At 38.1% G+C, this 27,934-nt stretch overlaps 2 protein-coding genes across 6 annotated transcripts in view; one reads left to right on the forward strand and one right to left on the reverse strand.

Annotated features, from left to right (window-relative positions):
• ccdc157 (coiled-coil domain containing 157) overlaps nucleotides 1–2,032 on the forward strand; it is a 46,551-nt gene extending 44,519 nt beyond the window's left edge. Inside the window, exon 11 of the mRNA XM_048611534.1 lies at nucleotides 637–2,032. Coding sequence (XP_048467491.1) covers nucleotides 637–883 — 247 coding nt within the window. The 3' untranslated portion in view covers nucleotides 884–2,032. The remainder of the gene's footprint in view (nucleotides 1–636) is intronic.
• Nucleotides 392–27,101, reverse strand: rnf215 (ring finger protein 215). 5 transcript variants are annotated; one of them, XR_007264673.1, is made up of 11 exons: nucleotides 26,766–27,101; nucleotides 23,951–24,085; nucleotides 20,495–20,566; nucleotides 20,024–20,109; nucleotides 17,598–17,652; nucleotides 15,264–15,368; nucleotides 10,447–10,566; nucleotides 9,656–9,793; nucleotides 8,123–8,225; nucleotides 1,475–1,551; nucleotides 471–525 (listed from the first exon to the last, which is right to left on the reverse strand). XR_007264673.1 is itself a non-coding variant. In XM_048611535.1 (10 exons), exons 1-10 carry the CDS (start codon nucleotides 27,090–27,092, stop codon nucleotides 473–475), a joined length of 1,194 nt encoding a protein of 397 aa, XP_048467492.1. In that variant the 5' UTR covers nucleotides 27,093–27,101; the 3' UTR covers nucleotides 392–472. The 5 variants fall into 5 exon arrangements, 4 of the variants coding, with proteins under 4 accessions (XP_048467492.1, XP_048467495.1, XP_048467494.1 ...); XM_048611535.1 differs by lacking the exon at nucleotides 1,475–1,551 and having other exon boundaries at nucleotides 392–525; XM_048611538.1 differs by lacking the exon at nucleotides 1,475–1,551 and having other exon boundaries at nucleotides 392–525; nucleotides 26,831–27,077.
• Nucleotides 27,102–27,934: the final 833 nt, after the last annotated feature.

Here is a 27,934-nt window from a genome sequence, read left to right on the forward strand (position 1 = left end):
TCTGCTGCCCTTGTACTTCTGCAGTGCCTTGACTAGATGGCACACAGCTCCTGAATGTTGGTGGCAGAGGCAATGAATATTTGTGGATTTGGTGCTGATCAACAGACTGTTTTGTCCTGGATGGTGTCAAGCCTCGAGTGTTGTTGGAGCTGCTTTCATCCAGGCAAGTGGAGTATGGTCCATCACAATCCTGTCTCGTGTCTTCATGGACAGGCTTTGGGGAGTCAAATGGTCATTTACTCGCTGCAAGATCTGTAGCCTCCGAGTTGTTCTTGTGGCTACAGTACTTCTGTGCTAGTTCAGCTGAATTTCTGGTCAATGTTTTAGAAATAAGAATAGCAAAAAAATGCTGAAAAATTAGCTGGTCAGACAGCATTAATGGAGAGAAATAAAATTAATGTTTCATGTCGAGTTCTGATGAAAGGTCATGGATCTGAAACAGTCGCTATTTCTCCCAACGATGCAGCATCATTTACTGAGTTTTTCCAGCTTTTTGTTCCTTTTTCAGCATTGTGATTGTTAGTTCTGAAACATGGAATTTTAAAATGTAAATTTGGATCTGTTTCCTTAATTGAATAATCTTCTACAATATTCCAGAAATAGCCAAACTAAATTTTTTGTATGTCAACTTTGCAGAGGGATGACTAAAGCTACAAGAAACTTGAATGAAAATATGAGACTCAAGTCTAACCAGAGGCCATGGAGTGAGCCAAAGGAGACAACTCCCTATACAGAGCGAATAAAAGAACCTGTAACAAATGTCTTTCACTCACGAGAAACATCTGCCATTGGTGTTTATGCAAGACTGAAAAAGGCTGGTGCCTTACCCGGTATGAAAGCTATATCTGACAGTGCAAGGAAGAACTATAGAAAATTGCATTAAGATTAGGTTACTTGGTTCTATATTGTGGAAGGTATGGTCTGTTAAGCACTGTAATATCACATTTTATTTTAACAAACTCAACAACTTTCTAATTGTTACATCCTCTGTCAAAAGTTAAGGACACAAGGAATCGCTTTCCAATAAAACTGAAATTGAAGTGGGATGGAGGAGAAATTACCCTTAACACAGTTGCTGATGCCTCAGTTTCAACTGAAAAATATGACAACCTCACCAAAAAAATAAAAACAGGAGATGATTCTTCCATATATTGTAATCTATTCTACTTTTAGTGCAGTAACAAACCAAAAAGATTGCATGAGAAACCACATATTTGAAATGTTTGTCAACAGGAGGTATCTTCACAGCACAGAAACTTGCAGTCAACATCAAATTATCGTGTGGTGTTCAGTACGACACTAAGTAGCTTAGGAATTTTAACTAATTCCATGGATGTGGCAATACAATAAGATAATATTTGTCAACTGGTCTATAAAAGTACTCATAATAAGTTATACTAAAATTGACTGATATCTTAGAAGTTAGTCATTGAAGCTAAATTGAGCAGTTTTGCTTGCAATAGGAATCAGTTACCTAGAGTCGCAACTTCTGTTAATGTCATCCAGGGCTGGCCAGCATCAGCATCATGTATTAGAAACACAAGGCTCTTACTGAAAAGATACATTTTTACTAGTATACGGTTTAAAAATATCACAGTATATTCAAGTAAATTAACAATTCCAAATACCAGCCTGTAACCATCTTGCAAATTTATCAATTAAGATTCTATAGTTCTGGTACAGGGAAAATATTTCTTTAAATGTATCACTTTAATCAAACATTTCTGTAGAACCCAATTAACAAGAATCTGTGATCTGTAATCAAATTGAATGTTCAACGATATGATTTTCAATTATACTGATCTTGTTCCAATTTATAAGTATGTACTTAAATACAATATGACTCAATGTTTAATCTTTGTTAATCAGTGGGAAATGGCAAATGTGGGTTTGTGTTTGTCAATTAAAATAAAGGGCAGAGTTGCATTGTTAACTAGTCATGTCTGGAATAATTATCTATTTAATGTGTAATGATATTGAATGACGTGTCATTGAACCAATATCTTGAGAATAAACAGACTCTTGTGGTTCAGTCAGTCTCCTTACCTGTGGACAACAATGTGTGGGTTCAAGTTTGACTTGGCCCAGAGGTGTGTTGTAACATGTGTGAGTGAAGTACACATCTTTTTTAAGATATCAGTTATGCTGAGACACATATTCATTGGAATCCAAAACAAAAAAATAACATTTCCACATGGTTATTCTGCCCTAACTCTGGGAGAACATTGCAGAAATTTTAAATCCAAGCTTCAGAAGTAATGATGGATAGCGTGTTTCCAGAGACAATGCTTAATAAGTTACATGCATTGCTATTAAATATGCCACACATGACTGTTACGCTATTGGCAAAATTACAGATACTAAGGTTCTGTCTAGTTCATTCACTGTAGCCAAGATCTGTCAGCAAAAGAATGTACAAAATGCACTGAAAGAATTAATGTTGCTACAAAATATGGAAAGTGATTCCAACACAGAAATAAGTCATTTGAACCAAGAGGTTCATGCTAGTATTTGTGCTCCCTAGCAGCCCCCTCTTTCCTCCCCATCCCCCCCCACCATGCATGTCATGTAACTCCGTCACTATTATTTCTTCCTTTCTCCCTGATGTGCTCATTTTAAATGCATCCAGTTTTTTAAAAAAATTGTCCACCCTCACCTTTGTTGAAAAGACATTTTTGAACCGGTATTAGGAAAAGGCAAATACTGACTATTTCTATACTCGCATCATTGACTAGAGCTCTCAAAATGGTTCACACGTCTGTAGCCACTTTCTAGACTTCAGGAATGGAACAGCAGAATGTTTAAAAAAAGAAAATCCTCCTTCACTGGCTAACAAATACATCTCCAGCATTTGCCTGTGGAGTTGTTGAACAGATGAGCAATAGTACGTTGTTTAGAAAAGTGAAACAAAGACAATACCCAAGTAACTAACAGTGAACACAAGAATGTTTGTAACATCAGAATCCCATTCATTCCAGATGCGAGATTTCAGTCTCATGTACTCTACATCTCAAAGACTGCAAATCTCCACAATAATTACCCGTTTCCACTCCCATCTGCTGCTCAGACTCCTTCAGCCATTCCAATGTTCTCCTACTGGCTGCCATTTCCATAATCAGCAGTCAATTCTAAATCTGTATCAACTTGTACCAACAGCTCACCCCTGACTACTGACATTGCTGATCTATGCTAGCTTTCATTCCATTTGTGTGTGGAAGGTTTGAACTAGCCGGTCTTTATCTGCTCATTACTTTTATACACAACCTCCCCCACAACCCTACAATCTCCACATCCCAAACTCTCTCTAGCTTTGGTGTCTTGGATGAGATGATACTCACTTCATTAGCTTCAGTACTTAAGTATCCCACATCAGCCTAACCTTTGACTGCCAACATCCCAAATTAGCCTGCTCCTCTGCCAAGACTACTTCCATTCACATGACAAGAGGCATAAGATAGATAAGTCACTAAAAACTGATGAGTACAAGTAACATAAGCTTTCTGCATATATTTTCATTATCGATGTTCTTACTGAGACAGAGGAAGAAGCACGGCCGCTTAACCTATCTACACAAAATTGGCAGTTGTTTAAAGCAATGGAAATCAGCAGAGATATATAAATGTCTCTGCTACAAGAATTATACAGTGTATAAATATACAAAAGAGAGAGATTTAACTTGTGTGACAGATTTAATCATTTGTCTTCCATTAATTAATAAGACATTAGTGTGCTTATTATACTACGCAGGAAGATCTGGATCATATCACTGTAAAACAACATTGCTTTTAGCATGAAAATATGTAGGAAAATACAAGATTGAATCACATGACAAAATCCAGCCTTAACGTTGTTCTACAGGTATGGTGGCCATCAAGGTCTGTGATTTGAGTCAGACAGCATGCAGAAGAGAGATGAAAAATATAGGATTTCACTCTGAAAATTACTTTGGATTTTATACCTATCAGTCAGAGAATTTTAACCAGTTCAGTAGTAACCAGAAAAAAAACAAAATCTAAAATCAGTGATGGAGAAGAAAAATGTGGAAAAAATAATGTCATGCAGCTTCTTTTGATGAAGTTCAATGGAAGTTGTCGATAATGTACGGGCAAGATTTCCTGTTTACTATTTGTAGTGACAGAGTAACTGTGTGAAATTATTAATGTTTTATCAAGGCGTTTACAGGATTATTAACTGCTGCATATATTGTTGAAAACAAAATGACCCTGTACATAATACATTGAAGACAGCCACTTTTTAATCAGGCACAGGCTTTTATTTATGACTACTGAAATATGTGCTACAAATAAAATATCACAATTAAACACTATGAATTCCATTCAACTACATTAACTTATGTTTCAGAAAGATTTTGCAATAGTTAACCACAAAAATCCCTCTTTGTTCCAGCATATTTTCCCCCCTCTCCAAAGTTATAACGTGGCATTTGTACTTTTCAAAATGAAGTTTTATATTTCAAAAACATTTTCTTCAATAGTTAAATTTACAAAATAACTCTATTATGCCAGTCACATTTTATAAACTCACTATTGAAGGAAATGGTAGCAAGGAAAATGGTGTCTATTTCTTGATTCACTTAAAGCCCTTGTCTAAAGTTTACATAAGAAACATAATTAATCATAATGTATTGCAAAATAAATTAAATTATATACAATGTTGTGGTTAACCAGAATAAAGAATAAAATAACCATTTAAAAATTCAAGTTGTGGCATTTATATTGGAAGAGATTCTAATAAATAAATATATAATACACTAATACATAATGCATTTTCTTAGTTATCTAGTGACTAGTTATTTTACCTGGATGTCAGAAGGGATAATTGAGATATCTTTGAGGCTGAGTTAGGTCCATAATAACAAGCTCAGTAAGACCAGAAAAGACTAAATAATGAACCAAACTAGGCACTATTACTGATAATCCAGTCAGCCTTATTCATTAATGATGACTGGAGGGGTAGTCTGAAAATAAGGTCGAGTATTACTCCTACTTGACTCCTGATAATTTTTCATGCTCGTGCCCCAACAGGAAGGAAGAACCTAGCTGACAAACCTAGAAGCCTAGAACCAATGTTGCACTCTGTTCTCTGGACCTAATTAACTGGGCTTTATTTTTCAGGGAAATGAACTTATTCTTAATTATTTAATACAATACATTCCAGGCAACCACTCAAAAATAGGTTGTGTATCACTGATCCACCAGAAGGTTTAGTCACTAATCCATATAGAAAATACTAGTATTTCCACGTACATTGAATACCTGGTCATTTTCAGATTGACTATATTGAGAGGGTTCAGAAGAGATTTACCAGGATGTTGCCAAGGATGGAGGGTTTGAGTCATAAGGAGAGGTTGGATGGGCTTGGATTTTTCTCACTGGAGCATAGGAGCGGTGACCTTATACAGGTTTATACAATCATCAAGGGTATAGATGCACATACATAGGTTATTAAAAGTGGAACTGCAACTGCTAGTTTTTATATATAATGCCAATGAATGTAAATGCAAGGAGAAAAACCTAATTTTGGATTAAACTTGGGAATAACATGTAGCTTTGGCATCGCTTATTGAAGGAATATCAGCAACGTGAAAAGGCTGCAGCAAATACTCTAGAACAATACCAGAAACAAATAAAACAGCTATGAAGAAAGGTAAAAAAAAATAGATTTTTAATTAAAACAAAGCTCAATGAAAATCCAAAAGGTTTATTAAAGTATGAAATGCTTTAAAAGGATAAATCATGAAATGTTGAGACTGCTGATTTGCATAATAGAACCACAGGCTAAGACCCCAGACTATCCCAGCAACTAAATTTACTTACACGCGGAAAGTTAGAAAGTCAAATTCTGTTGACTGTAGACATTATGACTTAATCTAAAAGTAAACAGGATCAGTTTTTTTTAAAAGGAAGAAATAAAATGTTTTCAAGAAAAGGATAATCAAATAGCATGAGAGTAACTAGCTTCACCTTAAGTGTTAGCACTAATCATTTGCATTTATCCTTATCCTTTTAATTTTATAGAATTTTCAAGAGAACTTCAAATGATTAATGCTTTTGTTAGACTTTTACTGCTCTTTTGTGGATAGCAAAATCATTTTAAATACTTGAACCATAATCTTTCAAGGCTCTCTGTTTCATTAAAAATCATGTAAACAATTTAAATCACTCTACTCTAGAGTGTGAAGTTTATGAATTATTCTAGATAATTTTCTCTGGTCTTCTGTGCAAGACTGTTTGTTTAGAGCTACCCAAAATGCACAGTACTCTTAGTGGTCTGATATACATTAGCTGTTCAAAATATTGAAAACATGGAGAGTCGAAAGATGCGTACTGATAGAATTAAGGAAATGAAAGGCAGGAACAACAATTTGCAACACACTGGGAGATAGCACTCCAAGGCATTGGGCGATTTCTAAATTCAAGTATTTTTCATGGAATAAGAAAAAAAGGTTCTAATGTTTTGTTATTATAGTCACCTTGTTCAAAGCCTCTCTTCACAATGGAAGGACATTTTATAATGCAAAATGCAGACATTGATAATTGGATCATTAACTTCTTCTAGACAAAGCATATGCACTAAATAATGAAATTTTAAACCTTCCTGGGAAACATTTAAGGAAATTCAGATTGCTTCAAAACCTCAAAAATCACATCATTAATTGCTGAAAAAACTACAGTGAGACTATTGCTTGTGTTTGCCAACAGTGATGCAGCCACCTCTCCTAAGAGTAATGTAGAAACTCATTGATGGAACATTATCAGATGCTTATAAGTGCCATACAAGTGTGAGTGAGGAAGATCAGAGATAAAATGGTTTTTCTGATTAGGTGGTAAATGTTTCCAAGGTTGCTAAGATTTATAAGTTTTTCCATAATCTGTGGCTATTTTCATAAGAATCCAAATGGCAATATACACTTAGAGATAAGAAATTGGTTAATTTAGACTCAACTGTTTGGAATACACAACAGCTAAACCATGAACTGGCTCAAAGCACAGCATAAGTTGCCAAAACCTTGAAAAGGTTTTAACACCCAAGTGGAGTTCAACTGTGAAGAACAAAAGACTTTGCACCTCTCCTCTGACTTATATGTTGGAAGTGTAAATGAAGACTAAATAACTATCAGCATTTTCACAATAGATATATGTAACATTTCAGGAGAATAAATATAATCAATAAATAAAAGGGGGTAAAGCACTGTTACTTCAGCATCTACATAAAGAATATGGTTAACCTTCAATGGTTTAATCATCAACTTGAATAGTCCATCTAATTATCTCATTATACATGAGTATTCCAGAAACAAATGAATGTTGCATCTATATGTAGTATGCTTCACAACTTATTTGTGGGAGTCAATAGATCAAACATTCCAACACAATAACAGGATTTCTCTCATCAGGGTTGTTAAAATCAATGTTCACTTGATTACCACAAATTGAACTGGTCGTTCAGAATGTAACGAATAAAGTGCAATATAAAAAGTCTCAAGGTGTACATAAAATCAAGCTGCAGAAGTCTCCCGTTTTCTGTTCATGAGAAAGAATAACTTCAGCTGTTCTCACATGGATCACCTTTTTTTTTTAAAAAGAAAAACGGATACAAGACAATAAACACGTGTTAATTTAGTTCTTTTTCCCTTTAACATACAGATTTATATCCTGCTCTTTTCTGAATAGTGATCTGAACCTATTTAATGTACAGCCATTCTTGCTGTGTTCTACCAATTAAGTGACTATGAAGACTTCAGAGCAAACCTGCTGTGCATCACTTAACCTGCACACCAACAGGGCATGGTCACCAGTAAAGAATTATCCCAAGAATGTCAAGGTTAACTGAACATATCAGAAATTGTCCTCAAAATTGTATTAAAACATTACAACATTGCTCTTGTAGTGGGTTTCAATACATCAATTTTACACATTCTCTTTAAATGTCCATTGTTAAAGTCATTTTACTAATGGTTCTATTTTTCTGCATATAGGAATGCAAGGCCATGAGTAATTGAGTGGAGAAATGGGGCTGATTGTATAGCTCTAGATAGCCAGCACAGACTTGATTGGCCAAAAGTCCTCTTTATGTACAATATTAACTTTATAACTCTTACCTAGGACATGCCGTTTACACAGGGGGCACGTCTGTTGAAGTAGGAGCCAGGGATCAACACAATCCCTGTGAAACTCGTGTAGACATGGTAGCACTCGTAGACACTACAAATAAAAGTCACATTATAATCTTAAACTATCTTCAAAGCATTTTCTTCATTAACCAAAATAACTCGAACCAATGTTCCAGGTATTATAATTTCATCTTGTTATGATAGTGGTGAAATAAATCAATTTTCAACTTACATCATCTAATTTTTAATACCTCGGAGCTTCATCGGCTCAAACAGTTTTTGAGAAAGAAAGAAAACACTGATTTGAAATTGCTGCTATCAGCTGACCAAAGGATGACCACTTCATGAAGCCACCAATAAACAAGATTTAGTCTGATCTGATACTGACCTAGTCATCAAAAGTTATTGAAACTCAACCCTACACCTCTATTGAGGCAAGTCCATTGATAAGATTCTTATAATGGAATGGAAGACCTGGCTGCAAATTACTCAGCTAGGAAAAACAATGAAGGCAGAGATGGGAACATACACAGTATTTCAAGCAACTGCTTTGGGAAAGATATAAATGAAAATAACTTTATTTAAGCAGAACTTGAAGTCTCTGACTTGTTCTTCTCTCAGTGTCTGAAAGAACAATGTCTTTATAATAGGATAGAGCAAACTGTAGAAACATCCATTCTCTGAGAACTCAAAAGAGATCCTCAATATTTGTTACTGCTGAAGATACAAACATCAATTAAACAACTATGGCCACAGGTTAAAACCTAACACCTCAAGAAGTTTAAAGACTTTTCAACTGAATATTCTCTTTTTTAGACACCATCAGCTTGCTCAAACTTATTACTAGTCTGTCTACACGTTTGATGTTGCATCTTTATTATTTCATCAGCGTCCCCAAGAAATAAAATTGCTCTTCTTTTTACTAAAGAAAACCTTACAAATACCACTTAATTTTGATGCTGGTGAAATGGTGAACTATGTTAGAATTGAACTGAGATTTGGCTGCATGCTATTAAATAACCCTTAAGGACATGCAGTCTGGCATAATGACTTAATAAGTGACATTAGCTCCTACAATAGCTCATCTACTTACTGTACACAGCAGCCAAATTATAGAGGCTAAGGAAGTATATAGGAAAAGCTGAATATAAAATACAAACAGAAAATGCCTCAAAGAGTGTCACAGGGACTTTTAATTTCAAAAAACAAATGGACTTTATAATTATTTAAAGTTTCATCCCATCAGAACTGCACAGAAGTATGAACATAAATTATGCGCTTAAATTTTTAGACTGGTGCTTAAACTACAACTGACTCGCAAATGAGAGCACTGCCACCAAACCACAGCTGAAGCTTTTTATTAATTTGTATTTGAGGTCACTGTGGTTTAAAAAGCCCATGAACACATCTTGCAGTAAAAAAGTGATTCAAGCAAAAACAAAAGAGGAGTCAAATAAATATCAGTTACTAGTATCACTTTCTCCCTTGCTTCTTTGTTCAAATCACAAAGTGAAATGACACCTGATTTTTATGGAACTCTTCCAAACACACAGCACAGCTCTCAAGTTCTTGCAACTGCATTTTCCATCTTTTATTTGGATAATACTTTCGAGTCTTCAGTGCTGATAATTGCTTCAGGATTTGTTGCTTCAAACTCATCTAAAAGCAAAAAAAAAGAATGAAGGGATCAATGTTAATGACTTAAAATACTGTTCAGTCGTTTAATTAGTTTATATATCAGATTTCAATAACATTCTTCCAGTAAAGTTAAAATTAGAAAGTATTAAATAGTTTACGCTCTCAACTGTTGAAGTTTTGACATAAAGTTTCATTTCCTGTGACTCAGCAAAGACATGAAAACTAATTAAGATTGGTGGGGGAGTAAGACGAAAATGTATAAAATTATGAGAGCATAGCTCTCGATATGGGGGACCAATTACCAGGGGCCATAGACTTAAGGTAAATGGCACAAGGTTTAGAGGGGATGAGAGGAAAAACTTTTCCACGCAAAGGATGGTGAGAATCCGGAACTCACTTGCCTGTAAGGCTGATAGAGGCAGAAACCCTCATAACTTTTATCAAGTTTTTAGATGTGCACTTTTGGTGCCAAGGCATACAAGGCTATGGATCAAATGCTGGAAAATGAGATTAGAAATGTAAGATGGTTGTTTTTGACCATTGTGGATGCAACAGCCCAAAGAGCTTTTTTCTAGCTCTCTAAAACAAAATGTAATAAAATTAGCCACACAAATCATTTTTAAGTTTTCTTAGCCATTATAATCTATTCTGCTTAGACAGACATACATACAAACCTCCATCTCTTCAGTACTTGGTTCATAGTGTCTATATTGCCACTGAGCCTGCACAATGACTCCAGTACACAAGATTAAACCCACTAATAGGATGGTGTTCCACAACTGCTGCAGATATTTCTGTAAAAGAAAATGAAATTCATTCAAACTTCAAAAGGTATTAACCCAAAGGTCTAGGCTGTTGCTCCAGTGCAGTACTGAGGGAGTGGTGCACTACTGGATGCACAGCCTTTTGAATCAGATATTAAACCAAGGCCCTGTCTACATTCTAAAGCGGACGTAGAGCTATTCCAATACAGCTACAACATGGACATTCACCCAAAGATGTGGGAAGTTGTCCTGGTATATCCTGGACACACAAAGCAGGAAAAATACAATCAAGCCAATTAGCACCTTTCATTCATCAGTGATGGAAGGTACCACCAACAATGTTGTCGGTGGTTCTTGTTCACTTTGGGTTCTGTCAGAGCTTTGCTCCAAATCTTATTACAACCTTTGACTAAATATAAAAAATTGCTGAATTCTGGAATTAAAATGAGAACAGTTGCTTTTGTTAAGGGAGCGTTTGACCAGGTGAAGCAACAAGGTGCTCTAGCAAAATTGGTCGGTAAGAACTGGCAGGAAAACTTTCCACTGGTTGAAACCATACCTAGCAATAAGGAAAATGCTTGTGGTTATTGGAGGTCAGCCATCTCAATTCCAGGACTTTGCTGGGATGTTTTCGTGACTGGAAGCCTGTGTCTAATGGGGTGCCATAGGGATCAGTGTTTGGGCCCATGCTGTTTGTGGTATATATAAATAGACTTGAACATAGTACGGTTGATCAGTAAATTCGCAAACGATATGAAAATTAGTGGGCAGTAAACAATGAGGAGGTTAGCCTTAGATTACAGGAGGATACAGATGGGCTGGTCAAATGGGCTAATCAGAGGCAAATGGGATTCGACCTGGATAAGTGTGAGGTGATTCACTTGTGCAGGACAAACAAGGAAACGGAATATATAATGAATTGAAGTCCCCTGATAAGCACCAAGCTTCAGAGGGACCTTGGTGTGCACGTCCACCGGACCTGTAAGGTAGGGGGACAGGTAGATAAAATGGTTAAGGTGGCTTATGGGATACTTGTCTTTATTAGCTGAGGTATAGAGTTTAAGAACAGGGCGGTTATACTGAAACTATAAGCATTGTTAGGTCACAGCTAGAGTAATGTGTGTTGTTCTGGAATCCACAAGGTGGGATATGATTGCATTAGGTAGGGTGCAGAGGAGATTTACAAGGATATTGCCTGGCCTGGAGAATTTTAGTTATGAAGAGAGATTGGATAGACTGGGGTTGTTTTCCTTAAAGCAGAGGAAACTGAGGGGGCCATGACTGAGATGTATAAAATGATGGTGTTGTATAAAATGACAAGGGGCATTAACAAGGTAGACAGGAAGCAACTTTTCCCCTTGGTGGAGGAAACAACGAACAGGGCACAGAATTACAGTAAGGAGCAGGCAGTTTAGAGCGGATGTGAGGAGGAAGGGTTTTCATCCAGAGGGTAGTGGCTATCTGGAATTCACTGCCTGTAAGGGTGGTAGAGGCAGAAACCATCCTGATGTTTAAGAAGTATTTAGACATTCACTTGTGATGCTAAAGGATACAAGGCCATGAGCCAACTGCTAGGAGATGGGATTAGAATAGTTAGATGCATGTTTTTAACCAGCACAGACTTGGTAGGCCAAAGGGCCTTTTGTGCTGCACACCTCTATGATTCTAGAAGTTCCCAGAGTAGTTCTTCAAAGAACAGCATGGGGGGTTACAATACTCCAGTATCCTGGACAATGACTATTCCTCAGATCAATGTTAACAAAACATGCAGATTATCTGGTCTTTTTTAATTCATTTGTGGGATGTGGGTGTCGCTGGCTGGGCCAGCATTTATTGCCTGTCCCTCATTGCCCTTGAGAAGATGGTGGGTGAGCTGCCTTCTTGAACCGCTGCAGTCCACCTGCTGTGGGTTGACCCACAATGCCGCTTGAGGGGGGCGGGGGAAAGGCGGCGGCGCAGTGGGGAGTTCCGATTTTGACCCAGCGACTGTAAAAGAACAGTGATATATTTTCAACTCAGGATGGTGAGTGGCTAGGAGGGGAACTTGAAGGTGGTGGTGTTCCGATGTATCTGCTGACCTTGGCCTTTTCGGTGAAGTGGTTGTGAGTTTGGGTGGGGCTGTCTGAGGATCTTTGGTGAATTTCTTCAGTGCATCTTGTAGATAGTACACACTGTTGCTACTGAGTGTCGGTGGGGAAGGGAGAGGATGTAGTGTCAATCAAGTGGGCTGCTTTGTCCTGGATGATAACTTTCTTGAGTGTTGTTGGAGTTGCACCCATCCAGGCGAGTGGGGACTATTCTATCACACTCCTGACTTGTGCCTTGTAGATGATGAACAAGCTATGAGGAATTAGGAGATGTGTTACTCACCGCAGTATTCCCAGCCTCTGGCCTGATCTTGTAGCCACTGTGTTTATGTGGCAAGTTCAATTGAGTTTCTGGTTAATGGTAACCCCAGGATGTTGATAGTAGAGGATTAAGTGATGGCAACAGCATTGAATGTCAAGGGACGGTGGTTAGATTGTCTCTTATTGGTGATGGTCATAGCCTTACATTTGTATAGCGCAAATGTTACTTGTCACTTGTCAGCCCAAGCCTTGATATTGTCCAGATTGTGCTGCATTTGAACATGGACTGCTTCAGTATCTGGGGAGTTACAAATGGTGCTGAACATTGCACAATCATCGGTGAACATCCCCACTTCTGACCTTATGATGGAGGGAAGATCATTGATGAAGCAGCTGAAGATGGTTGGGCTAAGGACACTACCCTGAGGAACTCCTGCAGAAATGTCCTGGACCTGAGATGACTGACCTCCAATAACTACATTCATCTTCCTACGTGCCAGGCATGACTCCAACCAATGGAGAGTTTGACCCCCTGATACCCATTGATTCTCGTTTCGTTAGGGCTCCTTGATGCCACAATGCAGCCTTGATGTCAAGGTCTGTCATTCTGACCTCACCTCTGGATTTCAGCTTTTTTGTCCATGTTTGAACCAAGGCCATAATGAGGTCACATTGCTGTTTAGTTGAGATTGCTGTATTACAATAGTGACAGCACTTCAAAAACTTCTTCATAGGCTGCAGGATGTCCTCAGATGCTGAAATATTCTAAAAAATATATATTCCATATATTTCTCAAGTTATAACTAGCCAATACACACTCATTGTCTGATGAAAATCTCTAAGGTCATTTATTTAAAAGGGTGTCCTTTTGTGAGGATCCAATTTTCTTCATTCTATCACACAAAAGGATTCTTCTGATTTTGCACTTTCGTTTCTCATTCAAACCTTTTAGTTATTGGTTCCAAAATCTTTAGGTTTTCTGATTGAACACATTGTTAACCAAGATGGTACATTTGTGCCGTAGCTGACAGAGTTTTAAAGAAAAAAACAACAATACATAAAATTAGCCCTTTTAGGCCCCAAAAATCATGCTTTTATAACAGAAAGTGCTGGAGAAACTCAGCAGGTCTGGCAGCATCTGTGGAGCAAGAAACAGAATTAACTTCCGGAATCCAATACGATTCTTCTTCAGACTGAAAAGCACCATCTTTTGCTCTGGGCACCTTCACAATCTGTCCCACATACTCATCCTGCCCTTCTGTGAACAGCATGAAATTCACCATTTTCCAGCCCTTTTCAGATCTGAAGAGGAGTTATATCAGATTCAAAACATAACTGTCTCTCTCCACAGATGCGGTCTGATCTGCAGAGTTTCTCCAGCATTTTGTTTTTGTTTCAGATTTTCAGAATCCATTGGATTTTGATTTTAATTTCATGTTTTTTGGATACACAACGTGCATATCCCCCACCTCAGGCTTTTCAAAAATCAACATGCTATATTCACAGGCAGCCTCAAGTTTTACCCCACAAAAAAATGTTTTACTGACTGATAACTTATAACTGGATTGCACTGCAACCTTGTGTTGGAGGTTATGATACACCCACGCACAGCAAGCCCTGCAAGGTGAACAACAAAAGTAATAGCCACCCACAGCCGAGCCAGAAGTTCACTTCTATACTTGGCACATAAAGTCAACCCTTGTTTTTTGAAAAATTTTGAGAGGCTGACACTTATGCTAACTAGATTTCTGACTTCTAACAGTGCTTAATTTGAGCTAATTGCTACTTGGTGGATCACAGGTCAACATACCCTCTGACTTCCACTTTAACTTCCCCTCCCACTCCCCTGATAACATGTCCATCCTTGGCCTCCTCCACTGTCAGAGTGAGGCCAAACGTAAACTGGAGGAACAAGACCTCTTATTTCGCCTTGGGAGCTTACAGCCCAATGGCCTGAATATTGACTTCACCAGCTTCAAAATCTCTCCTGCCCCAACCTGTCCATCTTCTGATTCATCTATCCACTCCACCGTTCTCACTGACCAACCACAATAACCCCCTACCTGCATCCACCGATCTCCATCTCACCGACCCTCCCCCCACAGACCCATATCCCTCTCTTGATTTATTTCTGGAATCCCCTCCCTAGTCTTGACAAAAGGTTTCGGCCCAAAACATTGAGTTTCCTGCTCCTTGGATGTTGTCTGACTGGCTGTGTGCTTTTCCAGCTCCACATTTACTGACTCTAGCTTCCAGCATCTGCAATCCTTACTGTCTCCAACTCTCTGACTTTCTGTTCCTTTTACGAGAAGGGAATGGGTTGCATGAGAAGATGAAGAATCAGAGTGAACTGAAAGGCTGTTACTTACAATTACATACCTGAACTTGTGAGCTGTTCTCTCCTGTACAAATCACCCCTTGCCATTCTCCATACAGACCACCTCGTGAGCGTCCACAGGTTGACCACAGTGTTAATGTTACTCCCTGATATCAAAACATAATAGAAAATATTTCATAACATTGCTGATTTTATAAGGTTTCAAGTAGGGCTTATTGAGTAATCTGGTGAACAATGTTATCTTTCATTATTTGGATTTAAATCGTTGTTCAGTAATATAGAACCTGAATATTGCTAAAATAAACACCTTTTGGTTTGCCCTCATTCAGACATTTGCAAGAATATTAATATAATTGGGAAGCAACATTTTATAGTGTACTGACTAGTTGGCAAGTGGACTCCAATAGGTAGGCGCATTGGAGAATGCGCCAATTAGATGATGACTGACAGCTAATAGCTTTGTTTAAATTTAAACTAGGTAGGTTAACTTTGATTGGACAAGGCCTGAGCAATGAACCAGATGTTGTTACATCTTTGTTAAGTTGAAACTGGTGCAACGCGTGTACATGTTTTTCTGTCTGCAAAGAACACAGCCCTGGGTATGGACATATGCAGTTTTCACTTCATACATGTATGACACACCACAATCCTGACTGACAATATTAATTTGCTAGTTAACATAATTTACTGATATTTTCACTAGATTATCAATCCAGAGACCCAGGTCATGTTCTGGGCACCAGGTTTGAATCCCTCCATTGCAGATTCTGGAATTTGAATTCAATAAATATCTTGCAATTAACAATCTGTTGATGATCATGAAACCATGGTCAACTGTCAGAAAAACCCATCTGGTTCACTAATGTCCTTTAGGGAAAGAAGCTGCCATGCTTACCTGGTATTGCTTACATGTGATGCCAAACCAAATAGAATGCAGTTGACTCCCAACTGCCCTTTGTGCAATTAGGGATGGAGAATAAATGCTCTCCTGACTAGCAACGCCCATATCCCATGAACAAATGTGAGAACAAAAAAAAAATTCTTAGCACACTCAGGATTACTTAGGAGACATTATCCAATTGCGGAATCACATGTGATGTTGGATGCTGTATTTTAGCTTTGCAAGCACTTGCTGATTGGGTATGATCAGCATCTTGCCTACTGCAAAGCTAAATGGACACGCTATTTCATATGATCCGCCAGTCTTAGGATCAAACAGCCTCTATTTGAATTGTTAAACCTCCACTTTTCACTTTGCCAAGCAACAACTGGGATAGTTTATTTTTGTTTTTGGTAGTTCCAAAGCAGAAGGAATACATATTAACAATAAAGATGCAATTCTAATTCACAGCTCTCATAAATTTCTGTTAAACCCTCCCAGATCATAACATTTGCATTGGGAATGTTTAAGACAAAAACCTGACCAAAATTTTTATCTCACTTTTAGTGAGCCTTTTTTAGTTCCAGTTGTATGATGTGATATTAATCAGCCAAGTAAACAGGCAAAACCACTTGATTACAAAACAATCTCGAACACCAAAAGGTGAATAAAGCTCATATCAGAATAATAATGATAAATCATCGCTACATTGTATTAACACAATTTTGATGCTTTACAAATTTATGTTATTTACTTTTTTAAAAATACTTTATAAGATTGCCAAAAGACCCGTGTGGTGAAATTATCACTTCATTTTACTCATAACTTCTACACACCAACTGCTTGTTTAATGGTTGAACAAGTTCACTCAGAGTAGTTAAACACATAGGTTAACAAGTTCAGTCTCTGGTTTGTGCTGAGTTGGCTGGTCTCAGGTAGGACAGTATAACAATTTACCTTAGTATCCCTGGGTTACAGAGGAGACAATTGCCTCGAGTTGTTATTCTTTATTTTATTGTAAGCACTCTGAAAATTTGCATGGATGGATTATAGGGAAACAAAGCACAAGCCTCCATCACAATGTCCCTGGAGCTGTATAGCCTTCTGAAGGTCAGCATCAAATATCACACAAATAACTAAAACAACAACATCCCATGGTTAAGAATAACACATTCAGAACAGAAAGAGAACAATTGTCTGTAAAAAGATCTTTAAAAATTTGGACAAAAAAGTGTCATCAAGTCAATATCCTTGGTACTGCCTCTCAAACTGAGTTATTTACTACTTTGTCCACATTTAAGGCATCTTTGACGTCGTACTGACCTTAAAACCCAAATGTGAATTCTGGATACTTCACAAGCTACAAGCTAGGGTGTGACCTATCAAATGATTTTACTGACCATTTGGCTGGCGTCAAATTCATGCATGCATTTTATTATACAGAAATTGCCCTGCAGACTTTCAACATTTAAAGATAAAATAAAATTTGACATACCAGATTGTCTTGAATTATGCTTTTAAAAGTTATTTTGGCAGATGCACGAAGACCACTGCAATTGAAAAGAAATCCAATGAAAAGTCATTTTTAGCACGCCCAAGATTTTCAATCTATGTTAAAGTAAAATTTAAAGAGATTGTAACCAAGCAATGGTACGTACACATTATCAACCTTCCTTTTGATCTTTTAAGATACCTGCAGCATCAATAAAGAACAGCGGTAATGCAAAAGCCACTGTTAGGCCTCGTCCATTACTCCATTAAAGAATTGAACTGGCAAAGTGCAGAATTGCAGAGAATAATGTACTTCCAGCTTTAAAACATTAAGCATTTATCTAGAGAATTGATGTGTGCAAGTTTAAATATGACTGCATTTCAAAGAAATTCAGCAGGAAGTACTTTGAACATTCATGAGAGATTTGAGAAGATGCTATGTAAATATAAATTCTTTCTATTCCTTTGTGAATTGTACTTTACGATTTATATAGCTTTAGATTTGAATGTTGGATTTTAGGAATACGAGAACATGTCAAAAATACACTTAAATTAATAATTCCCTACAGGCTCCGAATTCCGGCTCAAAGGACATATCTTTTGGGGCGGCACAGTGGCTAGCACTGCTGCCTCACAGTGCCAGGGACCCGGGTTCTATTCCACCCTCGGGCGTCTGTCTGTGTGGAGTTTGCACATTCTCCCCATGTCTGTGTGAGTTTCCTCCGGGTGCTCTGGTTTCCTCCCACAGTCCAAAGACATGCAGGCTAGGTGGAGCGGCCATGCTAAATTGCCCGTAATGTTCAGGGATGTGTAAATTAGGTGGATTATAGGGGGATGGGTTTGAGTGGGTGCTCTGAGGGTCGGTGTGGACTTGTTGGGACAAAGGGCCTGTTTCCACACTGTAGGGATTCTATGATCTATGATTCCATGATTCTATGATCTATGAAACACCAGCATACTTTTTCAACAGTAGAGGTTTTGGCACCATTACATCATAAATTTATGAGAAGTAAATAAAGATTTTTAAAAGAAAAGAGGCAAAATTCCATCAGAGATAGTAGGAACTGCAGATACTGGAAAATCTGAGATAACAAGGTGTAGAGCTGGATGAACACAGCAGGCCAAGCAGCATCATAGGAGCAGGAAGGCTGACGTTTCGGGCCCAGGCCCTTTCTGATGAAGGGTCTCAGCCCGAAACGTCAGCCTTCCTGCTCGGCCTGCTGCGTTCATCCAGCCCTACACCTTGTTATCTGAGGCAAAATTCCAAGTCTTTTTGATGCAGCAGTGCCTTGCTGTCTCATAGGAAGAGACTTTTCAGTCTTCACAAGGCAATTTCCAATGAGATACAGAACAGTACGCAAGCACATCCTCAAAAAAAAACCCAACATTATGTCAGCTAATCTCATTCATCTCCTAGATGGACTTAGCAAGGCCTGGGCACTAACACAGGACCCTCAAAGCCGGAGACGGTAAGTGCACAGGAAATCCATAATATAAGAGAAAACGCGGAAAATAACAACATTATAACAAAAGAAAAGAATTTCCAAATTTATTGTTAATTCTTAAGTAATAAAGTGCATCTTCTGCACTATACGACAATAGGATGTTTACACAGTTGACATAATAAATTTTGTCTGAAACCAAAGTCGGCATCCACTCCGCCCACAGGCACATGCACACTATCTGTTATAAACCCAAGGAATGTTCAGATTACACTTGTATTCAGACTCCAGCTGCTATGCCATTCTGATTCTTGCCCCATTTGGCATTCTATTCACTGCTAGGGTATAATAAACAGCAATGGATCAGGGCAGTAAGCAAGCAGGAAGCAATAAAGGGTAAAGAGGGGGATGGACAAGTGTTGACAGTGGGCTGTGTGAATATCCTGATCTCAGGATTTTAACCTAATTGATTTGAAAGTATTTGAAAATCAAAGCTTTTAATTGCTCCTATTCTTTGATACAAGCAATTATCTACTGTATCATTTGAAATGAACTCACAGATGCTGCAACTGCAAGGGCAGCGAGTGTGTCCCCGGCAGTTGCAGTGGCAATTAGTACAGCCTAAAAAGAACAGTATTTGTTAATTTTACAAGACGAACTGCAGGGAAAAAAAATACAGGGGTAAGACATAGAGATAACAAGGTGTAGAGCTGAATGAACACAGCAGGCCAAGCAGCATCAGAGGAGCAGGAAGGCTGACGTTTCGGGCCTAGGGGTAAGACAGACACTATTTCCAATTGGTGAATTATTAACCCTAAAACAAAAAGTGAAGTCCTACAGAGTGTTCATGGTTTAATTAGAGTGAAAATAGATTTTAGCACACATCTTTCATGTCAAAATATTACATAATACCTTCCATGGTCTATAATCCATGATGGCTGAATCAAAGCACATTAAATAAAAACAAACACAATATGTGCTCTCTTACCTTAATAGGGCTCCGAGAAGCTTGGTTACATTTTCAGAGCTCTGCATTATGACAACTGGTTTAGAAAGCACTTGGGAAATGTCCATCTTTGAAAAAAATACAAGTAATAATCCTTTCACTAAAATAAAGATTCATTGGTAAATTATGAAATGCTTAGAAAAAAAATTAAAAATAAATATTTCGCTGAGAAGGAAGAGTGAATATGGTAAAACAATTCACATTTCACAATTACCAACAGTTTTGAAAAAAATATTTCAGCCACTGGTACTTTTAACAATTAAACGGCTTGGGTGAGCAATGAATAGTTGCAGTCTTTTGTCAGGAGTCCTAAAATAAACTGAAATTTGAAACCTAAATAACAATAAACTTAACAAAGGGTCAGCATAAATATTTAAATCATTCTGAATAGATGCTGATGGTGATGTATATTATTTTGTATGGGAGTAAAATAGATGTTTGCATTTGAATTACCTCAGTGAAGGCATTCTGATTTAAAACCAGAATCAAAAGGGCAGACGCTCCCAGAACAAGTGCTCTTTTCATCTGTAAAAATAAAAGCATCTCTTACTTGGAGGTCAGATAGCAATTTTGGTGGTAAACATGTCTAAACATAAAGACAATCAGCAGTTTATACTTTGCTGTAAATCTCAAATTTACCCTATGAAGTCTGTTACTAAATTAGAAGTCACAATTTTTACTGCAACTTTTGCTAGTCATTTTTTTAAAATAAAGGATATAATTTACTTACAAAATATCAATAGATCCCTGGTTCTATTATTTCTGAACAGTAAGCTTAAAAGTAACATACAGTACATTCTATTCAGCATTGTCACTTCTGAGAAGTCATCAATAACAAATAGCAATTCATTTCCAAGTTGTATTTATGAAATTGGGTCAGGTCACAAAGTTAGGATCATTAATCCACTAGGAGTGCCCTGCAGTCTTCAGAAATTACGTGTTAATCACTTGGACACTGTTGCAACCAACCCAGCAGAAAAATCACATGGGCAGTAACAGATAATTGTATTACATTTTAATTAAGAAACAAAAGCTCAAATAAATATATTGGAGTTAGGGGATACGGTTAGGAAGGTTACTCGACTCCACCACGAGTTGCAAGTGACTTGATGAATCCACCAGGAACACACTCAACCGGATTGAACAACTCTATCCAGTGTGGGGATAAGCAGCAAGTGCTATTTCTGTACCAGCAATGAGCTAAGATGACATGCCTGCTACAAGGACATGAATACATTCTCCTTTGTTTTAAAAAATGGTTATCTTTCCTTAAATTTGTTTCTTTGTAACAGACCTTCTGTTAATGTGATTTCTGTTCCTGTTATAAAAAAGATAATTTATTTATAACTGTAACTTCAGCTGAAGATAATTTTTGCAAAATTTACATGAAACTCAGTGAAACACATATACATTTTTCAAACAAGTTATAATAAAAATTCTAAGAACCAAATTCGATCCATGAAAACATAATTCAGCTGTCAACATAAATGCTGTTGCAAATATCTTCCTTCCTTCCTTCCAAGCACAAAACTACTCGGCTCAAAATCCTCGCCAAGATGAGGTTAAATGTCCTTTTGTGAAATGCAATTGCGAACTGCAGATTTACGGAACTATATAACTTTAAATGCACGAAGAAAACAAGCATTGCATCTACACCATTCAAAGAATAAAAGAGTCTCATGAACACAAATACAGCTTTCTTTCCAGAGGAATGGGATAAATTGTAACTTCGAACTTCAGTAATATTTCCCCAGCAGCAACTACTGAATGTTGTTTCATTTAAATATGTTCAAAAACAATTTAAATATAAACAACTGCACAGCTACAGAGCAAGAACTTTGGATGTTTGACATAGCGTGGTCAAGTTTCAATTCTTCCACCTCAAATGGGACATACACTAGGAACAAAAACAAAGCTGCTGGAAAAGCTCAGCAGGTCTGGCAGCATCAGTGAAGGAAAAAACAGAGTTAACGTTTCGGGTCCGGTGACCCTCCTTGAGAACTGATGGTGGCTGGGAAAACGTCAGTTTATATGCAGAAAAAAAGGGGAGGGGGATGGGGTAGGGAGTAAACGATAGGATAGAGGCTGAAGAGAAGAGCAGTTGGACAGACAAACGAGTTGCTAACAATCAGGCTGGGAGGGTGAATAGTTGTTAATGGGGACTACTAGTGACTAACAACAGGTGGTGTGTGATGGCAGGCTATGTGGTAACAAGGCCTGGTGTGTGGGGTAGGGGGCTAGGACATGGGAGAGTTTAGGCCCTAATATTATTGAACTCGGTATTAAGTCCGGAAGCCTGCAGGGTCCAAGGGGAAAGTGGGGTGTTGTTCTTCCAGCTTGCGTTGAGCTTCACTGGAACACTGCAGCAAGCCAGAGACAGAGATGTTGGCCAGGGAACAGAGTGGTGCGTTAAAGTGGCAGGCAACAGGTAGTTCAGGGATAACAAGGTGTAGAGCTGGATGAACACAGCAGGCCAGACAGCATCAGAGGAGCAGGAAAACTGACGTTTCGGGTCTGGACCCTTTTTCAGGTGGACCTTTCTGCCGGAGGGAAAAGAAGGGGTGTGAGCGGAAGTGCGGGAGATGGGTCGGACCTGGTTGACGGCCCTGTCAACAACGGTGCTGGGGAATCCTCGGTTAAGGAAGAAGGTGGACATTTCGGAGGCTCCCTTATCGAAATTGGCCTCATGTGAACATATACGACGGAGACGGAGGAACTGAGAGAATGGGATGGAGTCTTAACAAGAAGTGGGGTGTGAGGATGTATAGTCCAGGCAGCTGTGGGAGTCAGTGGGTTTGTAGTGGATATTATTGGCAAGTTTATCCCCAGAAATGTCAAGGTAGGGAAGGGAGGAGTCAGAGATAGTTTCAGAACTGATGGTGGCTGGGAAAATGTCAGTTTATATTTTCAGAACTGATGGTGAATGGGAAACATCAGTTTGTATTTCGGAACTGATGGTGACTTGTTGTTAATAGGTAACAGGAATAAATACAGTGGAAAAGCAACCCATGGAAAATAACTTCCTAATGACTGACTCATTTAAATAGGCAAATACTAAAAAAGTCTTACACCAGCAGACTCCTGTTAACAGTTTTAACTCCATTCATTTAGTTTCACCTAAAATCAAGATGTTTGGTTATAAAATTGCAACAGTACTGTTCAATTAAATTTGCAGTCATAGTAAGTAAATGTGCATACATGACTTAAAATGTCTCAAAACATCAGCAATATAATTAAGCGGTATATTATCATATAAACTGATACAGACTTTGCCTTTTTAAAGTGAATATCAGTATAAACAGGAAGGGATTCATTAATTTAGATTAGCTTTCATTCTCTGATTGCGTACATGCTTCAAAGAGTTATTTACCAAATATTTAAATAAAATGCACATAATAAGAGGCAGCTTATATTACCCAGAAAAGTATATTTATATTGAACCTCTTCACAGAGTGGTGGGAACAGATTTATTAAATATTTTTGAGACAGAAGTAGAAAAGATCCTTGATGAAGAAGTCAAAGGTAGGCAGGAAGGTGGAGTTGAGGCAACAACCCAGATCAGCCATTATCTTACTGAACGGTGAAGCAGACGTACAAGGCCGAATGGCCCAGTCCTGCTCCTAATTCATATACTCGTTCTCTGATACAGTTAATATCTCGGAAATAAGCAGTGTTATTCAAAGGTTATTCAGAACACAAGGAGAAATTAAAGATAATCTTAATAGGGAAGATAATAGCATAGCATTTACTTGAGTGCTGTTTAGAGAGATTAGCAATGAATATAAAAGGAATGTAGGATTAATTCCTATAGAAGCAAACCCCACACTACTACATGAATGACTAGTTTATTAAATCTGTGCATTTCAGATTAGTGTACTTTTCAAATTTGAAGCATATTCTATTACTTGCCTTACTAACAACAGCTGCAGCAAATGATTCCTGCTTGTTGTTCCCTTTTCCTTCAACATGGTCTTCATCAACAGGCACAACACCAATCCATTTCTCTCCAGTATCTGGCCGGATGTCGAACTGTTCATCTTTAACCTTAAAAGTAATAAGTAACCATAATTTTTTGTCACCTAATTTTAACTGCGCTTCATTAAACTACTACATATAAGTAACTGTCTTAAAGTATAAAGTAAAAACATCAGTCCCTGTGTGCGTTTTCCAGGAAAAGTCTTCAGAATTCTGTGCTCACACACTTTGAGGGAATGTATGAGTTACTTTGTCACTTAACTGTTCTACCATTCAGACGACTTTTACTTACAACCTTGCAATTTGGTTGCATATTTATTCTAAATAGTAAATTAATTTATTATCTACTGATAGGTAAGGTGCATCCATCAGGTCAACAGAAAGACGGATATTACTCAATTGACCATCTATAATATGACACATGCAATCCACAATAAAGCTGAATGCTTAGTTACAGCAGAACTGGAAGAAGTATAGTTCCCATGCTGCAAGCACACTAAGATATTGATACAAAGTTAAGATTTTTTACTGAACATCAGACAACAGCTCCCTAGAACTTTCAGTTACTAACCAACTAAAGTGGATGAAAATGTTATCAGGAACCATGTGAGTGACATTCGTTGTTTTTTTTGGACAGTCAAATATTTGCATTTTTATAGGAGATTTTCGTTGACAATCAAGTTTTTCAATATAAACATATGACATAAGAAGGAAGATATACATGTTCTGGAAGTCCATGCCATATGTAAGATATAAGGTTGAAATAAGAATTGGGAGAGATGTTCAAAATTGTAGATCTACACAGACTGGATAGAAACTGCTCCTGATGGTGGGTCAAGGACCAGACGCTATACATTGCTTAGTAAAAGTATCAAAGCCAACATGGAAGAAAACTTATATTGCAGCATGTGGTAATCATCTGGAATGCAATCACCCGAGTGCGTTTGAGAGCAGATATAAAAGTTGGATTTATAAAAGAAAATTGAGTTGAAAGAGTTTCTTTGCTTGAGGAAATATTACAGTGGTCCTTAACAAAAAGTAGTGAAGGCTGTCAGCCTGGATAAAACAGAGAGAAAGGAAATGTCAGAAGCCAAGGATCATCTGTGAGACCAACAGCAGTACAGAAGATCAAAGAGCAAAAAAATACATTATGAACCAGGGATGTTCCAGATGTTTAAATTCCCAAGCTAGAATATAGCAAAACCTTGGTCTGAGCTGAGAAATCCATAGTTGTGAGGTTGCATAAATAAATTGGGGATTTAATCCAAAAGTGAATGAAAGGATCCACATGAAATTTTGTACTTTAGAGAACAGCTAGGGCACTGCAGTAAAACTAAAGCGCTATGGCATACCTTTAGTTTGGTCCTAATAAAGTGAATTAAAGATTCTGTAAAATAAAGTCACTCTGGGGTAGGGTGGGGTGGAACTTCAGTAAAATTGGATGGATAACAAAGATTAGTGAGAAATATAGCAGTGATGTGCTTTTGGTTTTATTAAAAAAGGGATGTTTGGTTTGTGGTTTTGAAGTATAGACTGCCTACAAAAACAAAATTTAGACAATAGTGTTTGAAGTATTTTGTTGCAGTAAAAGTCATAAATGATAGAATCATAGAATCCCTACAGTGTGGAAACCAGCTCCCTGGCCCAACAAGTCCACACCAACCCTGAGAGCATCCCATCCAGACCCATCCCCGCACAGCACACCTAATCTACACATCCCTGAACACTATGGACAATATAGTACGGCCAAACCACGTGGCTTGCACATCTTTGGACTGTGGGAAGAAACCCATGCAGACGAGGAGAGAATGTGCAAACCCCACACAGATAGTCGCCAGAGGGTGGAATCGAACCCAGGTTCCTGGCTCTGTGAGGCAGCAGTGCTAACCACTGTGCCACCCATTTAAAGGACATTAGTGAACCAGATGGGTTTTTCTGACAATCGACAATGGATTCATGGTCATCATTAGATTTTTAATTCCAGATATTTCATGGAATGCAAATTCCACTATCTGCTGTGGCAGGATTCGAACCCGAGTCTCCAGAATGTTATCCGTCTCCGGATTAACAGTCTAGCGAAAATCTTGCTTTGATATATTTTCAGCTATTAAAACAAAAACCAAACTTCCAATTAAGAAGTTATCAGTCTCTTCAGAAATTGTAACAAAAGCCTTAATATTAAAGATACGATTCAGTAACTAGCTATTAAAGACAAAATTAGCCCATTTTGGATGAAAATCCATACCAAAGGTACAATATTCAACTGGCCGATTTCTTCCATCAATTCTTGAAACACATTTGTAATCACCCAATATCTAACAATATTGGGCCAAACTATCAAATTACTATTTATGCAAGTTAAAAGAAATTTGAACTGTCAATAAGTGATTGGCTGACCATAAATCACTCTTCTTAAAAAAAGCATTTACAACAACTACTTGTTACACGACTAAAGTAACGCAACGTTTTGCAACAAAACACTACAACTGGAAAAAAATGTAAACAATTAGCATTTCTCACACATTTGGAAGAGCTGCGCTTTGAGGAGCGGACCCGAATGGAAACATATATAAACTCGGTCATATCACTTGTAAATACATCTCATTGTGCCTTCGGGGTTATTTTGCATTTAAACATCTTGGTGCAAATTCACGGGGTGGGGGGCGGTTGCTGTAGATTGTGCAGAAAGATTAACGCATTGAAGATAAGTGTTTTATGCATCCATAGACGGACGCAATGCAGCACTTACTAATATTAAGCTTCCTTCTAAGCTGTCCTGGTTATGTTTTGGAAAGGCGCACAGCCCCTGGTTACCTTGGCTGGGGCTGTCAGACCCGCTGCCAAGCGCCAACACGGTGCCCTGCAGCCGGTAACTGCTGCCCGACTTGAAGCCGAACTCTGCGGACCAACCCGTTCGAGAATCCATAAGAAATACATCCACCGAGGCCACCTTCTCGGCTGCCACCGCGCACCAGCGGAAGAAATAGCCGGCCAAGAGGGAGTAAAAACCAAGACGCTGCCAACAAGCCGGTAATGCCACCATCTTCAGACCGTCCTCCCCACTGCTCCTGTCCATCAGCGAGGACTTCTTCCGGGTCACTGCGTCATTCTCGCTCGTTACCGGGGTAACCTGGTTAGGCCTAGTGTCCCGGGAGGAGCCTGCGCTTTGTATGGTGAGCACGGCGTTTTGAAAAATTATTGTTCCACCTTAAATGTTCATTTTTCTTTGTCAAACCTTAGCGCTGCATCTGATGAATACGGTTCCGTCCCATTTGATTTTACTGATCGGATATGAAGATTCCCCAGGCAAGTCTGCTCATTTACAGGAGAGCGTGGTCTTTGAGTGTGTAGTTACTATAGTTTCTTTCACCTAAATGCATGTTCATCTATATCTTTGTGAGGAAGAAATAATACCAACAGAACCCAAGTTGAAGACTGCAATTTTTAAAAATAGAATAACCACTGCGTAAGGTGACAAAATAATTGAAGCCACTATGTTTTAAGTGAGAGAATAACTTCGAAGCTCTATGGGACATGACATCTGAAGCCACTTTTTTGTTGTAATAAATTCCCGTTGTCCTCTTTGGCTGGGCAATAAGTACCGACTCATCTAGTAAAAGCCGAACAGTTACTACGTTTTGGTTGAATTCGTTCTAGCTCTTTGAGTTCTGCAAGTCCAACTAAAAACAAATAAAAACAGCCTTAGCGTAATTGATAATGACCAAGAGCGATCGAAATACCAGAATGTTCTTTTAAACCAGTCTGTGTAACTTTGTATTGATCATCATTATTATTCGCGTTTTCAATGGGTTGATTCTGGATAAACGCACAACTGGTGCAAACATAACCCGATGAAAGCGTGGAATCCAGTATAGGAAACCTATTCCAATTTGTTCCCACTAAACGGAACTCCTCACA

The sequence above is a fragment of the Rhincodon typus genome, chromosome 24 (assembly GCF_021869965.1).
Source record: "Rhincodon typus isolate 14 chromosome 24, sRhiTyp1.1, whole genome shotgun sequence".
NCBI classification, from domain to species: Eukaryota; Metazoa; Chordata; class Chondrichthyes; order Orectolobiformes; family Rhincodontidae; genus Rhincodon; species Rhincodon typus.